The 17742-nt window shown below is 40.2% G+C and overlaps 1 protein-coding gene across 10 annotated transcripts in view; it reads left to right on the top strand.

Annotated features, from left to right (window-relative positions):
* Positions 1 to 17742, top strand: part of NLN (neurolysin) — a 96166-nt gene that overhangs the window by 65791 nt on the left and 12633 nt on the right. For all 10 annotated transcript variants that reach the window (XM_078004769.1, XM_078004770.1, XM_078004768.1 and 7 more), the window contains 3 exons: positions 308 to 509; positions 16576 to 16762; positions 17096 to 17224. In XM_078004769.1, coding sequence (XP_077860895.1) covers positions 308 to 509; positions 16576 to 16762; positions 17096 to 17224 — 518 coding nt within the window. The remainder of the gene's footprint in view (positions 1 to 307; positions 510 to 16575; positions 16763 to 17095; positions 17225 to 17742) is intronic.

The raw sequence follows: 17742 nt of genomic DNA on the forward strand, positions 1-17742 counted from the left end.
AAGAAAAGTAGAACGTCATTAAAATAAATTGGACATTCAGCTGTCGGTGTCACATGCGTTCTTCATTCTTACCTTGAGATTTTTCAACAAAAGAAACTTTGGAGTTCACACAGAATGATAGTGGAGTTATTGTTTGTTTAGCGTTAGGTTTTCCATTTTGGCAAAATAACCTACTTTCTAAAAGGTAAATTAATGTTTAAAAGCATCTCTGGTAACAGATAGGGCTTAATGACCGGAAGAGGGCATGCCAATGTAGTTGCTAGAGGAGAATTTTCCTATCTTGTCAACGCGTGTTTCTGGCTCCTAGGGAAGGAAAATACAATCATGCGGCCTGCTTTGGTCTCCAGCCTGGCTGCCTTCTGCCTGATGGAAGCCGGATGATGGCAGTGGCTGCCCTCGTGGTGAACTTCTCACAGCCAGTGGCAGGTCGTCCCTCTCTCCTGAGACACGACGAGGTGAGGACTTACTTCCATGAGTTTGGTCACGTGATGCATCAGATTTGTGCACAGGTGAGTTTTTTTCCCCCAGTAAACCTGCCAGTTGGTTTTTTAAGAAAACTTTTTGACTGCTGTCAGGTTTCTGCTCCTAACATGTTTTTTTCAGAAGCTGAATGTGTTCAAGAATTGTATAGGCCTCCTGCAAAACCAAAATTTTCCTTCTCCTGTCCTCTTTCACAACATATTTTTACTTGGAGGTTCATCTACCAGTGAAAGAGGTTTCTTGAATAACGGCCTATGGAAAAAGAATAAGACTATCTATAAGGAAAGGTTACAGATACTTTGCTCTTTCCTTGTAATCCTTTTCCATAGGAATTTGGTATAAATTTCTCAGAAAAACTGCGCTGTAATCTCTGTCTTCTGCTTATCAATGCTTTGTTTACTTTAGTGATTTTTCAATCCTCTTAGACTCTTTACTCATTTTTAAATAATAATTTTGTAACATTTCGCTTTACTAACTTCAAATTAAAATCATAGATAATATAACTATACAAAGAATTTGGCAGAGTGGAGGTGTATGTGTGCAGTAGATTAAAACTGATTTTTTATTTCTGAAAATAAAAAGTACATTTATTCTCAACTTTGTAATACAATCCATTTAATTAGGCTCATGCCAGGCATGAACCGTATGAACCTGCTAACATTTAACCATTATTAACATAGGAAAATGTCTAGTTCAGCAATTCAACCTAATAGTTGAAATATACTATTATTGGCCAGGCATGGTGGCTCATGCCTGTAATCCCAGCACTTTGGGAGGCCAAGGTGGAAGGATTGCCTGGGTCTAGGAGTTTGAGAACAGCTGGGCAACATGGGAAAACAAACAAAAATACAAAAATTATCCAGGCATGGTGGTATATGCCTGTGGTCCCAGCTACTTGTGAGGCTGATGTGGGAGGATCACTTGAGTCCAGGAGGTTGAGATTCCAGTGAGCCATGATTGTGCCACTGCACTCCAGCCTAGGTGACAGAGCAAGACCTTGACTTAAAAAAAAAAAAAAAGAAAAGAAAACCACCCAAAAAACTGATAGTAACAGAAATGAAGGTACAGTTTTCCTAATTTGAAATCTTTATATGTCTCTAAAGGTAGACTTAAAAAACAACAGTGACAAAAACAAAAACCTTTTTATTAGGATACTTTTAGATTCGCAGAAAACTTGCAAAGACAATACAAGGATTGCCTGTATTGTCCCTCACCCTGTCACCCCTACTTCTAACATCTTCCATTCCAGTAGCACATTTGTCATAGCTAAGAAGCCAGCATTCATACAGTACTCCTGACTGAACACCACAATTTATTTGGATTTTCCTTAATGGTCTTTATACAGAGAATCTTTTTAAATCAGTACAGTGTCCTCACTGAATATAAATGGAAGAAATTTTTGTGTTTTTCAAGTGATAATACTTGGATATGACTATGCAGTAAGACATAATGAAGTATGCCGGAGGTTTGCACTGTGTGGAAGTAATCCTGAATGGAGCGTCAGCAAGTGCAAACTGATTGAAGTGGTTTATGTTGTCAGCTCAAGTCCTAGAACAGTGCTGACAATGGTGGCATGATTTTCCAAAATGATGAACACTTCCTGGGAAACTTCAAAAACAAGTAATCTCACTTCGATTTACACAGTAGATCCTAGTACTTGTAGTCTTAGAAATTAAAATTGTGTAAAAAAATGCTTCACAAGGTTAGGCATAGCAGCTCACACCCGCAACCCTAGCATGTTGGGAGGTCGAGGCCGGCAGATCGCCTGAAACTCAGGAGTTCAAGACCAGCAACATTGTGAAACCCAGTCTCTACAAAAAATACAAAAATTAGCCAGGCATGATAGCACACACATGTAGTCCCAGCTACTCAGAAGGCTGAGGCAGGAGGATTGCCTGAGCCCAGGAGGTCGAGGCTGTGGTGAGCTGTGCTCACTGCACTCCAGCCTGGGTGAAAAAGTGAGACCCTGTCTCAAAAAAAAAAAAAAAAATGCTTTGCAAAAATATGTACAGTGGGGTTAGTTTCTCGGCTCAGTTACTGATAGTTTTTTTCATTTATGTGAATAGTCCAGCAGGGAGTATGAATGACAAGCAGGACATGGAACAGTCTTTTTGTTGTCCCAACATGCGCAGAATCAGTCCTGTGCATCCAGCATCCTTATATCCCAGAGTAGCCCTAATCATTGTAATAACCCAAAATGTACCCATTCATTTCCAAAATGCTTCTGTCACCTTTGTTTAAAAACTGTTTGGTTCTTTCAACATTTTATCTTTTATCCTGGTGCTTCCATCTTTTGTTTTAAAAAACAGAGGGGAATAATATATGAATATGTCCAGAGAAATGTCCTGATATAACCATTTTTAATCTCTCTTTAATCCAAGGAAAATAAATCTTTCAGAATAATCTAACCTTTCTTTCTTAGGTGATTTTAAAATCTATTATCATAGCACTGACTGGACATGGTGGTTCATGCCTGTAATCCCAGCATTTTGGGAGGCCAAGGCAGGAGGATTGCTTGACCCCAGGAGTTCAAGACCAGGCTGGGCAACATGGCAAAAACTCATCTCTACTAAAAATACAAAAAAATTAGCTGGGTGTGGTAGTGTGGCTAGGCTTCGCAAGGCTAGGCATGGCAGCTCATACCCACAACCCCAGCACTTTGGGAGGCTGTAGTAGTCCCAGCTACTTGGGAGGCTGAAGTGGGAGGATGGTTTGAGCCTGGGAGGTGGAAGTTGCAGTGAGCCAAGGTTGTGCCATTGCACTCCAGCCTGGGCGATAGAACCAGAGCCTGTTCAAAAAATAAATAAAATAGGCCAGGCTTGGTGGCTCATACCTGTCATCCAAGCACTTTGGGAGGCCCAGGCAGGTGGGTCATCTGAGGTCAGGAGTTCAAGACCAGCCTGGCCAACATGGCAAAACCCCGTCTCAACTAAGAATACAAAAATTAGCCGGGCATGCTGGCACATACCTTTAATCCCAGCTACTCAGGAGGCTGAGGCAGGAGAATCGCTTGAACCCAGAAGGCAGAAACTGCAGTGAACCAAGATTGTGCCACTGCACTCCAGCCAGGGTGACAGAGTGAGACTCTGTCTCAAAATAAATAAATAAAGTCTCTTGTCATAGCACTAGGATCCCTGAAATATTTATCATGTGGACCTTCTATCAATATCCACACTGTGGTTGACATTTCCTTTAATTAGGATAACTCCAGTTTGTATTTAAAAAACATTTTTATAATTTAGAAAAGTCAAAAATATTTTCTTAATTTTAAATTTATGGTGTATTACTTATCCAAAATCCAGTTATATATTTGTACATAGATTAATAATGACCTACTTTTAAAATAGTAGATGCTCACATTTTTGGATCTGAGGACCCTATGAAAATCTGATTTATGCTGTGGGTACCTCTTGTAGAAAAATACACCTACAAATATGCGTAAAATTCCAAAGGGCTCACAGACCCCTCAAAGCCCTCACCGTAATGAATCTCAAGTTAAGAACTCCTGAGTTATAGCAGTTTCCTTCTTACTTGGTTATTTCATAAGGAAGCATTTTGGTCTTTTAATCACATTTATTAAGATAATAGTGATCTTCAAATAGGTTTTTCAATGCTGTTGATGCATGTTCTTTTTTCAGGCACAGTCCTCTTATAAACTTATTATCATATGCTTGCCATGTATTTGGTCAGTTCTCCACAACTCATTCCATTGTTCCCATTATTTCTTACATTAATCATGATCTTTTGAGATAGTCAATTTAGTACTGGAAAATCTTTTTTGGTACTCTGACATTTTAGAGCTGTCTGACTCGTGACTGAACTATTAATATATATATTGCATTCACCAGCTTAGTGTGTCTCTCTTGAAACAGTAGACATATTCAGTTCTTAAGTTTTGCCTAACCTCATCCATGAGCACAAAATGTGTCATACTGATGAATAGTGTGTTGGTACAATTCTTTGCTTGGTCATATCTTCATGAGATTATCTTTGAAAAATATCTTCTTGTCTATTAATCCTTTCAGATAGCCTGTAATATTTTAAGAACTTTTAAGGTCATCACCAGTGATCACCACTTTTGTTTTTCGTAGGCACCAGTCCATATATTTGCAAATTTATAATTTGAAAGCCTTTTGTACTGACCTAAAATAGATGATAGTGAATATGGAGATTGACAACTTCTATGTTCAGTAATACTTCTAGTTTACCTGAGAAATATATAGTGAATTAAAAATTTGCCACATATATTCAGTAGATTGGTTTTAAGAAATGGCAGCTCAGTGTTTGAGCTCTCCACTGTGGCAGTTGGCAGGTTTCATGACTAGAAGAGCTTGTTTGAGCTTGTCATCGTAATATTTAAACATGTTGGCAAGAACATCTAGTTTTCAAACATGTAGATGTGCTAGATCAATATGTCTACTATCTCATCATTCAGGACATGAGTTTCACTCGTATTACGTTTACAGGGTAGGTAGGTAATTTTGAAGATAGCAATCAAGAGGTGATATCTCTAGTATCTGTTTCTGTTGCATGGCTTTATTGTGCTTTGAGCTGTCAGTAATCACTGGCCTTTGAACTTATGTAAAGTAGTAATGCCTCTTAGCCTCCATTGTGATGTCTGTGTTATGTTGTACGTTAAGAGCGGTGATGAATTTTGAATTGTAAAGATGTCATTATTCTATGGAAACACATCAGAATTACACTAAAGCCTTCTTAATTAAATGTGAAAGGGATGGGCAGAGGAACTTCAAATTATGTGACTTGAAATCATTAATTTGGTTGAAAACTACTAAACAAAGCAGCTCGTCTGCTCTAAATATTTAGATTAGATACTGCTGTAGATAAATGTACCCTGTATTCGTCAGAAAGGCACCCTGGTCTTATGGCAAGAGCACTGGATCAAACATCATCTGTGTATCTGTGGGCCTGGCTGTGTGACTTGGGGAAAGTTATTTAAACTCTTTGAACCATCTCATTCTTCTTATTCAGAAAATGGGGACAACAGCAATTCTATGTACTTCCCTGGATGGTTGGGAGAATTAAACCAAGCAGTATGTGAAAAGGCACTTGGAAAAGCATAAGGTGCCATGCATATGTGAAGTATTCTGAAAACTATGCTTGTGTAATTCAGCTCTTTTGAGATCAATATACAACTCAAAACTAGAAAGCAGGGGGGGAAAGACCATTTGCCATAAGACAATTTACTGCCACTTAAGGTTCAAAAGAATTCACAAATGCTTACCTTCAGTGGGTTTTCAGTGAAGATCTGTGGAAGGTGATTGGAAACCATCACGTTTGTATTTGGTTCTGTTTTGTTTTCATGATTGCTGCCTACTTAGAAGTTTTATTCCTGAAACAGTAACAGAAAGAGCAGCTTGGAGTATTGGAAGTGATGGAGGATCAGCTAAAGACCTGTGTGGGTATATTTATCTTCACTATTAACCCTCAGGAAGTGAAAGACAAACCAGGTTAGACCCGTCAAGACCATACCTAGTCAGGCAGAATATACAGGCTGAGAAGAAGATAGGCTTTACATTCATTCATTCATTTTTATCTTCACATTACGCTCTGAAGTAGATGGGTACTGTTATTGTGCCCATTTTCCAAGTGAAAAATCTGAGACATAGAAGGACCTGCCCAGGGTCTAATAGTCATGACCTAACTACTGTACTTTATTACCTAGTTGTGCTCCCATTCCATGCACTGGAGACAACACTATTTCATGGTCTGAATTTGGTCTTCCAAATGTGTGGTCCCGTTGGATGGACTTCCTTCTCCTAAGTTTATTAAATGAGACTCTGCTAATGTAGAATGAATGCAAATGTGGAATGGATGCATTTATTTATTTCTAGGTTTCCCTCTGTGCGAGTTGACCATTGAGGTTTCTGTCCTAAAATGCAGTGAACTTCCTATCGTCAACCTTGTGGCCTCTGCTGTCACCCTGTCTCCCTAGCCCCAACTCCTGCACACTGTTACAGTTTATGACTTTTACTTTAGATGTAATTTCTTTCAGGATCTTCTTTTTGTTATTTTATTTGTTTGCTTTTACATATACAAACAGTACATACATGTGAAAATAAAATAAATGAAGTCATAAACCAAAATATGAATGTATTAACGCGTAATGTTCATTTGGGAATGTGCTTATTTCTTTCATTTGCTTAGTGCATTTTCTACATGTATTATTTTTTAAAAATCAAAAATATTTTTAAAATATTTTTTTAAACATCTCTAAAGAGAGAGATGTTTAGTTTTTTGTTTGTTTGTTTGTTTTTGGAGACAGGGTCTAACTCTGTCACTCAGGCTGGAGTGCAGTGGCACAATCATGGCTCAATGTAGCCTCCACCTCTCCGGGCTCAGTTGATCCTACCACCTCAGCTTACTAAGTAGGTGGGACCACAGGCGTGTACCACTGTACCTGGGTAATTTTTGTATTTTTTGTAGAGATAGGGTTTCACCATGTTGCCCAGGCTGGTCTTGAATTCCTGGGCTCAAGCAATCTGCCCATGTCAGGCTCCCAAAATGCTGGAATTACAGATGTGACCCACCATGCCCAGCTTATATAGTTATTTTAAGAAACAGAATTATTGATTATCTATTGTGTCTGACATGTCATATGTATGGTAGGATGCAGTTCAAAAGAAAGAAAAGTTAGAGTGTATTGAATGTTTCGAATTTAGCTTGAGGACATGAAATGCAAAAAATAAAAAATTAAAAGCATAATAAGTAAAATAATAAAAGTAGAATTTTAAGTATTGAAAAAAGGTAGAGAAGTGAGAAGTTGAGGTCAAGTCAAGAATGATAACAAGAGAAAATATCTTTGAGTTGTTTAAGTTTGAATCTTCTTACAGAAACATTCTCCCCAGGGCTTCATCCATTTCACAGATATTTTTTGGACATCCTCTACTTTCGGTGCTGGATTTGGGAAATACAGTGGTGAATAAAGCATACTCTCTAGCATTTGAGTTTGAATAGTACCTTTATTTGTTTTCATCTTGAAAAGAAGCAGTTTACATAAGATGTACCTGAACAGGAAGGTATAGCTAGTTTGGGAGCCAGCCTCTGAACTTAATATGCAGAGTATTCAAAACTTCTCCAAATTATGTTATTTCCTGGGTCCTTTAAAGGTTGATGGTAATACTGAACTGTTGAACTATAGGGAAGTTGTGAAGATAAAGAAGGATGTCATCACATTCTCTTTATTACTACTATCATTTCCGGTGTTGACTCAGTATGTGTGAAGTTAAAACTATGGCCTTTTAATCATCTATTTATGGCACAGTCTAGTAGATAGTGCTCACTTTTTTAAAACAAAATACCTTGCCTTGTTATATAAACTTCTCCATCATCCCTGGATTTAGGGATAGATTAGACAGGCCAGGATGTGGAATGACTGCTAAGAAATCAATACTGGATCACCTCAGACAGCCAATGTCAGGTCTCCTGAGGCCTGTCCTTTTTCATGAGCACAATACACTTATTGATTTCAGCAACTGCCTTTTCTTTGAGTTGGGATTTGCTATCATGAAAATAACACTTAGTTGTAGCCATTAAAAGCAATTGGTCTCTTAATTCGAACAAGCACATGTAAGATTTTGGCCTTTAAATACAGCAAAAGCTCATAGGACTTCTGAAGCTTCAATTTATATGATTCTGCTCCTGCTGTTACTGCACTGTAGGAATTGCAAAGTTAATCTCTATAGCATCAAGTTATCTGTTGTAAAAATCTGAAACAGAGTACATTTTAGACATCCTATTGTTCGTTTAAAAGATAGTAAAGAAGGCCGGGCACGGTGGCTCACACCGGTAATCTCAGCACTTTGGGAGGCAGAGGCAGGCGGATCATGAGGTCAGGAGATCAAGACCGTCCTGGCTAACACGGCGAAACCCCGTCTCTACTAAAAATACAAAAAATTAGCCAGGCATGGTGGTGGGCGCCTGTAGTCCCGGCTACTCAGGAGGCTGAGGCAGGAGAATGGCATGAACCCGGGAGGCGGAGCTTGCAGTGAGCCAAGATTCTGCCACTGCACTCCAGCCTGGGCAGCAGAGCGAGACTCTGTCTCAGGAAAAAAAAAAAAAAAAAGATAATAAAGAAAGCTCTCTTACTTATTTATTTATTTATTTATTTTGAGGCAGGGTCTCACTCTGTTGCCCAGGCTGGAGTGCAGTGGCGTGATCATGGCTCACTGCAGCCTCAGCCTTCCAGGCTCAAGCGATCCTCCCATCTCAGACTCCTGAGTAGCTGAGACTACAGGAATGCGCCACCATGCCCAGATAATTTTTTTGTAGTTTTTGTAGAGACGGGGATTCACCATGTTGCCCAGGCTGATCTTGAACCCCTGAGCTCAAGCAATTCTCCTGCCTCTGCCTCTCAAAGTGCTGGAATTACAGGCATGAGCCATCGTGCCTGGCCAAAATCGTGTATTTAGAAGACTATCTTCCTCTCAAGAACTTCTGACCAAACAGGAGTCTAAGTTTACATTGTTTTCTAGGCTTTTATTATCTAAATATTTCCTGCAGCAAAAAATGCCCTAAAATTCTTTGAAGTGTCAGCTACAAAAAATATTTCTTAATTAGATTATTTTGTATGTTTTTTACCACTTTATCTGGGAAATACATTAGCATCAATAGTTATCATGGCCCATAAGCAACTATTATCAACACCTTCAAATTGTTCGCATTGATAACTATATGAAGTACTTTTTTAGGATTCTTTGGATTATAGTTTAAAAACTGGGGAATGGTATTTATTGGCTGGTCAACAGTGAGTAATGGTTCAGCACCCATGCTGTTTTGTATAAGATCCATTAGGCTGCTAGACTGTAAGTCTTACCCATGGTTTCTGTGTGGACATACACAGTGGCTGACTGTGCATTCCTTTCTCTTGAGAATTCAGTTGTTGCTGGAAATTGAGTTTTCAAATTTCGTAGGTTCTTTGTCCTCCTTTTTTGAAAAATATTTAAATGATGTTGTCCAAAGGGCTCACAGAGAAACAGCATGACCAACTTTCGGGAAATTAGTAAGCAGTAGGGTTATTTTTAGCTTTTTCTCCTTACAAACATTTCCTTTTGTTCTTTAGAAGACATTGTTGATCTTTCATTCATTTGCTGTGCTCTCTCCCCAGCTACAAAATGGCTTTTGAATAGAATAAGCCCTCTCTTCTGTACTCTGCATGACATAACTGTTTTTATTTTATTCAATTTTTCTCTAACTCATGAATTATTCATTTGTTTATGTTTTTTTCTGGATACTGAATACTCCCCTACACACACAAACACACACACACACATTTTTGTTGTCATTTGGAGTTGACTTCCTCCCTCATATGCAACTAATGACTGAAAAATCTTCATACAAGCAGGATATACAAAGTCTATATTTTTGTCAGTACATCGTATGGTAGTGGCTGATGGTGTGATTTGGCCTTTATTTGCTGTAAGTATCTATTTAAAAACCATCACCTTGAGAAAACTGTGCAGTAGTGTCACAGGATCCTTGGGGTGTCACATCACCAGCCAGAAACCTCTGTGACTAGTGGTGCCTTTGCCCAAGTTTTGCTTGGGCCCACTGGGCCAACTCAGCCTAGCAGGCTGTGCTCAGCTTGCACTACAGCTGATCATCCTGATGTCTGCTCAGCTGTCAGCAGAGAGGAGACCCTGGAGTGGGTAGCTCCTCTCTGCAGCTGGTTGTCCTGACATCAGCTCAAGTCTGGCTGAGTCCAGTGTTTTTATGGGCTTCAGAGGGGAGAATGTGCAGGCTGATTGGCCTATGGGTGGGCCCGAAAAAAGCACCTTAAGTTCCCACTCTGGTCCGCAGGACTGGCATCCTGGCCCCCAGCCTTCAGGCCTTCCCCGGCTTGAAGGTAGGGCTTCACCAGGGACCCACCCCTTTCTGCCCAGGAACCTGTCTGCCTGCTACCACTGTTTATGGTACCCACGCTGTTCATGCAGAGGGGTGCCTGCAGGCCAGTGCCAAGCTGTGCTCAGTTCCCCCCTCAACTTCCCTCCCATGCTTGTCAGTGCCCAAAGTTCAGTAGGGGCTGAAGCAGCAGGGGGCTAGCATGTCAGTGCTGTCCTGAGCATACACACACTTGGCCAGGTTGTGACAGTGCCTGGGCTTGACCTCAGCTTTGCTCCAAGATCAGATCAGGTCCTGCTAATGGGTGGGGGGAGCTTCCTGGGACCCTGAGAGTACAGAGATGCTTGGGTCCACAGCCATGGCTGGGTAGCTGCAGCTACACCCAGGAGGGTGGGGCTCCTGCCTCCTCCAAGCCCCTAAGAATACAGGGATGCTCAGATCTGCATCCATGGCTTAGGCAACTTCAGCTGTGCCCAGGAGGGCAGGGCTCCTGCCTGCTCCTGGCCCCCAAGAGCACAGGCATACTTGGGTCAGCAGCTACGCCCAGGAGGGGAGGCTCTTGCCCTGCCAACTCAGAAGGGGGAAGGACTTCTGCCTGTTCCTGGCTCCTGCCAGCCGCATGGAGCACACAGCCCTAGCCACGCTTCCCCTACTGCAGCCAAGATGGGCCACCACTGACATCAGTAGTATTGGAGAATCCCAGGTTCAGGACATATGTTACAAAGGCTGGTCTTTACACTTCAGCTTCATGTTTGATCTTTGAAAAATCTTCCAGTATAAAGAAGTAGTCAAATTTCTAAGGAAGCACACTGAAAACTCACTTTAACTCTTCACATAAAGGAGGGTTTGATATAAGACTTTTGTATTTTAGATCCCATCCAAAAGGATTTAGTCATTTTGTAATATCATCATTTAGCCTTTTTTTTTTTTCATTTTACTGTAAGATACGGAGACAGTTAGCATTTGTGGTTAAGATTGTGGGTTATGAAGTCAGACTGCCTGGTTTCAAATTGAAGTTACATCATTAATCTCTGTATGCCTTAGTCTCCTTATCTTGAAAAAGGAGATAATAGTTAGTTCATACAATTATTTTGGGATTTAAATCAGATAATCCATGTAAAGAGCCCATGATATAAGCACACCTCATTTTATTGTCCTTCACTTTATTGTACTTCAGATACTATGTTTTTTACAAACTGAAGATTTATGTCAACCATGCTTTAAGCAAGTGTGTTAGTGCTGTTTTTCCAACAGCATGTGCTTACTTCATGTCTCTGTTCACATTTTGGGATTCTCACAATATTTCAGACTTTTTTCTTTGTTTTTGAAGGAGTCACACCCTGTTTCCCAGGTTGGAGTCCAGTGGTACAGTTTCAGTTCACTGCAACCTCCGCCTCCCGGGTTCAAGTGATCTGCTGTCTCAGCCTCCTAAGTAGCTGGGATTACAGGTGCATACCACCACTCCCAGCTAATTTTTGTGTGTGTGTGTGTTTTTAGTAGACATGGGTTTCACCATGCGGACCAAGCTGATCTTGAACTCCTGTCCTCAAATGATCTGCCTAACCTGCCTACCTCGGCCTCCCAAAGTGCTGGGATTACAGGTGTGAGCTACCACACCTGGACAACTTTTTCGTTGTTATTATATCTGTTACGGTGATCTGTGATCAGTGATTTCCTTTTTTATTACATAGAGACAGGGTCTTGCCATGTTGCCCAGGCAAGTCTGTCAGTGCTATTTTTCCAACAGGATGTGCTCAACTTCATGTCTCTATGTCACATTTTTGTAATTCTCACAGTATTTCAGACTTTTCCATTATTATTATATCTGTTATTGTGACCAGCAATCTTTGATATTACTATTGTAATTGTTTTGAGGTGCCACAAATCATGCTCTTATAAGACAGCGAACTCAATTGATGAATGTTATATGGGTACTGACTGCTCCACCGAGCCATTTCTCACCCCCTCCTTTGGCCTCCTATTCTCTGAGACTCAACAATGTTGAAATTAGATTAGTCAATAACCCTACAATGACCTATAAGTGTTCAAGTGAAAGGAAGAGTCATAAATCTTTTGCTTTAAATCAAAAGCTAGAAATGATCAAGCTTCATGAGGGAGGCATGTCAAAAGATGAGATAGGCCTCTTGTGCCAGTCAGTCAAGTTATGAAACAAAGGAAAAGTTCTTGAACGTTATTAAAAGTGCTACTCCAGTGAACACACAAATAATAAGAAAGCAAAATAGACTTGTTGCTGATTGGAGAAAGTTTCAGTGGTCTGGATAGAAGATGTAACCCGCTACAACATTCCCTTAAGCCAAAGTCTAATCCAGAGCAAGACCCTAACTCCCATTCTATGAAGGCTGAGAGAAGTGACGAAACTGTAGAAGAAAAGGTGGAAGGTAGCAGAGGTTGGTTCCTGAGGTTCAAAGAAAGAAGCTGTTTCCATAGCATTAAAGTGCAAGGTGAAGCAGCAATTGTTGATTTAGAAGCTGTGGCAAGTTAACCAGAAGATCTAGTTAAGATCATTGATGAAGGTGGCTATACTAAATGACAGATTTTCCATGTAGATGAAATAGCCTTCTATTGGAAGAAGATGCCGTCTAGGACTTTCAGGAATGCTAGAGAGGAGATGTCAATGCCTGGCTTGAAGGCTTCAAAGGACAGGCTGACTCTCCTCTTAGGGGCTAATGCAACTGGTGACTTGAAGTTGAAGCCAATGCTTATTTACCATTCTGAAAATTCTAGAGTCCTTAAGAATTATGCTGAATCCGCTTTACCTGTGCCCTGTAAATGAAACCACAAAGCCTGGATGACAACACATCTGTTTACAGGATGGCTTACTGACTATTTTAAGCCACTGTTGAGATCTACTGCTCAAAAACAAAAGATTCCTTTCAAAATATTACTGCTCCTTGACAAAGTACCTGGTTACACAAGAGCTTGGATGGAGATGTTCAAGGAGATGATGTTGTTTTCATGCCTGCTAACAGAACAGCCATTCTGCTGCCCATGGATCAAGGAGTAATTTCAACTTTCAAGTCTTATTATACAAGAAATGCATTTCATAAGACTACAGCTGCCATAGATAGTAATTTATCTGAGGGATCTGGGCAAAGTACATTGACAACCTTCTGGAAAGGATTCACCATTCCAAATGCCGTTAAAAACGTGCATGATTCATGGGAAGAGATCAAAATTTCAACATTAACAGAAATTTGGAAGAAATTGATTTCAACCCTCATAGATGACTTTGAGGAAGGGATTCAAGACCTCAGTGGAGGAAGGAACTGCAGATATGGTAGAAGCAGCAGGACAACTAAAATTAGAAGTAGAACCTGAAGATGTGACTGAATTGCTGCCATCTCATGATAAAACTTAAAGAGATGAGGAGTTGCTTCTTAAGGATGAGCAATGAAAGTGACTTCTTGATATGCAGTCTACTCCTGGTGAAGATGCTATGAATGTCAATGAAATGACCACAAAGGATTTAGAATATTACATAAACTTAGTTGGTAAAGCAGTGGCAGGTATTAAGATACTTGACTCGTTTTGAAAGACATTCTATTGTGGGTGAAATGCTATCTAACAGCATCGCATGCTACCAAGAAATCTTTCATGAAAGGAAGAGTCCATTGATATGGCAAACTGCATCTTTGTCTTATTTTAAGAAATGGCGGCTGGGTGCGGTGCCTCACGCCTGTAATCGCAGCACTTTGGGAGGCCGAGGCGGGCGGATCACCTCAGGTCAGGAGTTCAAGACCAGTCGGGCCAACATGGTGAAACTCCATCTCTACTAAAAGTACAAAAAGTAGCTGGGCATGGTGGCACCCACCTGTAGTCCCAGCTACTAGGGAGGCTAAGGCAGGAGGATCGCTTGAACCCAGGAGGCGGACGTTACAGTGAGCCAAGATCGTGCCACTGCACTCCAGCCTGGGCAACAGAGCAAGACCCTGTCTCAAAAAAAAAAAAAAGAAAAAAGAAATTGCCACAGCCATGCCAACCTTCCATAACTACCACCCTGATCAGTTGGCACCCTGATTGTAACTACCACCGTGATCAGTCAGCAGCCATCAACATTGATGGAGGCAAGACCCTCCACCGGCAAAAAGATTACAGCTTGCTGAAGGCTCAGATGACCATTGGCATTTTTTAACATGTGAGGTATATACATGGTTTTTGTGGGTGTTTTTGGTTTTGATTTTGGGTTGTTTTTGGTTTTGTTTGTTTTTCTTTTTTTGAAACAGTCTCACTGTGTCGCCCAGGCTGGAATGCAGTGGTACTATCTTGGCTCACTGCAACCTCCACCTCCCAGGTTCAAGCAACTCTCCTGCCTCAGCCTCCCGAGTAGCTGGGATTACAGGTGCCCGCCACCATGGCTGGCTAATTTTTGTATTTTTAGTAGAGACAGGGTTTCATCATGTTGGCCAGGCTGGCTTGAACTTCTGACCTCAGATGATCCACCCACCTTGGCCTCTCAGAGTGCTGGGATTACAGGCATGAGTCACTGCACCCAGCCATGTACACTGTTTTTTAGACAATTCTTTTGAACAGTTAATAGACTAGAGTATAATGTACATTTATAGACTTTTATCTGCAATGGGAAATCAAAAAGTTTGTGTGACTCACTTTATTGTGATATTCACTTCATTGCAGTGGTCTGGAACTAAATCCACAGTATCTCTAAGGTATGCCTGTAATGCCTGACATAGGAAAGTCTCAACAGATGTTAGCTATTATTATTGCATAAGATTGTTTTATTTATGATATAGGATGTAATCTTAGAATATCATATACCATAATGAGACAAAATATTCAATTTCTGGGGACCCTTACCTCTTTCCCTGCAAGAAGTTTTTTATTGGGATATCCTCAATAGAGGTGGCCTAATTCCACAACCAGTGAATTTACTTATCCTTGCCCCTTTAATATTTGCATCTCTTCATATCTAGAATTGGCACAATTATAATGAGAAATCAAGCAAAACATTTTTTTGCATAAAGAGAGGAAGGCAGAATGTGAGATGGCGTTGACATCTGTGCCTCTGCCCTGGGCCAAAAAGCAGAGTGGGTATTTGCTGCTGATTCGGCACCCCATCTGCTGCGTTCTCTGGTGGTTACATGCCTCTTCCCTTTCCCCTCTGTTTGGAGCCCCAGGGATGATGAAGTCAGGGAGAGAAGGTTGGAATGTAATGCTTCAGAGGAGAAAAACAGGACAGAGGTTCAGGGAAAGACAACAGAATGAGGAGCCCCATTCTGCAGATGACCCAGTAGGATAAATGCTAAGTCTTCTCTGCCAATGGCAGTTTTACGAGTGTTTGAAGGACTGTGTGAAGGTTAAAAACACTAGCCTGTTTTAGTGAATCTCCGTTCTTCTGCTTGAGAGCTTTTCTGACGTCTGACTCAAGAATTTACTAAACTTGGTTTCATTAAACTCTTTGTAAACCTCTTGTTTTTTTAACTCTTAGCTCAGGCCTTCAGAATAAGTCCTTTATTTTTACCAGGAGTGCTCTAACTTTTGAATACATCCGTTGTTTCTCTTTTCCTATAGCATATAACTCACTCCACTTGCCAATTAATTTACAAACCTAACTCCTACTAAAGCAGCTTCTTATTTTAAGGTAACATTGTCTACCTGATCTGAGAGGTAGAAATCTGAGTTTCTACAACATGGTAATCTTAGAACCACTCGTTTAAAGTTTAAAATGCAAAGCATCGCACACTCAAAGTCTATAGTGCTGTGATTGAACTGTTTAATTAATTTTGGTTAAAACCTAAGTAGTTAAGCAACAGAGTGATGAGTGCCCAGAAAGGCATGGATTGAGTAAACAAAAGTAAGCAATTGAAAGGAGGAGCTAGGGAGAAATTGCTTGTTTAATGGATCTCTTCATTTTTAATGGAAAATTCTTTAAAAATATTTTTGCTTTCAAAGCTTAAGGCTTGTTTTTAGCTTAGACTGATAGTATTTTTCAGTTATGATTTTCTGATGATTGTTCCAACTTTGTCTACAGTTCAAAGGAATGAAATTATTACTGTAATATAGAGTATTTGGGGGTTATTTTTCACACTGCTCAGCTGCTGTATTTTATTTTCACTTGACTATGAGGTTATTCTAACCCCTTGCATTCAAAGGGACAGTTGAGTCTAATCCTGCCTTAAGTTTTCATGACTCTTAATAATTATTCATTGCATATGTACTTTTCATTCAGTTCTTTTAAAAAATTCTCTGTTTGCTTTCTAGACTGATTTTGCACGATTTAGCGGAACAAATGTAGAAACTGACTTTGTAGAGGTGCCATCGCAAATGCTTGAAAATTGGGTGTGGGACATCGATTCCCTCCGAAGATTATCAAAACATTATAAAGACGGACGCCCTATTTCAGATGATCTGCTTGAAAAACTTGTTGCTTCTAGACTGGTCAACACAGGTATGACTTATAATTTTAAAAAGGAAAATAAATTAGAATCTCTTAATGCAGAATTGCTGTCACCTCCTTCTGTAGAACTTATTTTCATTTTGAATGGTATCCCAACTGCTAGTATAGGGAGTGACGAACATTAAATATATTGGAGTTGGAAACCCTGGAATTTTGTCTAAGGCAAAAAACCACATCTCCTTTTAAATCTTAAGTAGAATGAGATGTCCTGCTCCCATTTTGTGAGTACTACTGGAATCTGTTTTTGGAATCTACAGTCTTGTGATAATAGAACACACAGTTCTGTCTTCTCCAAAACATGCCCAAACATTCTTATGTTATTAGGTCTTCTGACCCTGCGCCAGATTGTTTTGAGCAAAGTTGATCAGTCTCTTCATACCAACACATCACTGGATGCTGCAAGTGAATATGCCAAATACTGCTCAGAAATATTAGGAGTTGCAGCTACTCCAGGTATGTAACTACTACGAATTGAGTTCATTTCCCTGTGAAGCACAGGGCATTCTCCTCACACGGCAGGGGAGATGGAGTTTGTCAGACAGATTACCTAATTGTTTCTGATTTCTGTAATCAGGCCATGACTTTCAGATAAGCATACTATGTCCTTATGAGTTATCCCGTCCAAATGCGCTTGAAGGAAAGGTGGCTCCAGATCTGGAGCATTTTAGTGTAATCAGGCGTGAGCAGTTGGCCTCCGCCCCAGAGCTGGGAGAGCCGTTCATGTTGGCAGCACACTGTCAGCTCCTCCCTCCCTGTATGCATCATGACTTCCCTGTGATTTTCAGGAAGAAATTGGCAGAAGGGGAAGTTTTTTAATTTTTTTTTTCTTTGCATATAGTATTTTGTTTATTTTTTCCATCCCCTCAAGCATTTATCCTTTGTGTTACATACAATCCACTTAAACTCTTTTAGTTATTTTTAAATGTACAATTAAATTATTGACTGTAGTCATCCTGTTACGCTATCAAGAA

Source organism: Macaca mulatta, chromosome 6 (genome assembly GCF_049350105.2).
Source record: "Macaca mulatta isolate MMU2019108-1 chromosome 6, T2T-MMU8v2.0, whole genome shotgun sequence".
Taxonomy (NCBI): domain Eukaryota; kingdom Metazoa; phylum Chordata; class Mammalia; order Primates; family Cercopithecidae; genus Macaca; species Macaca mulatta.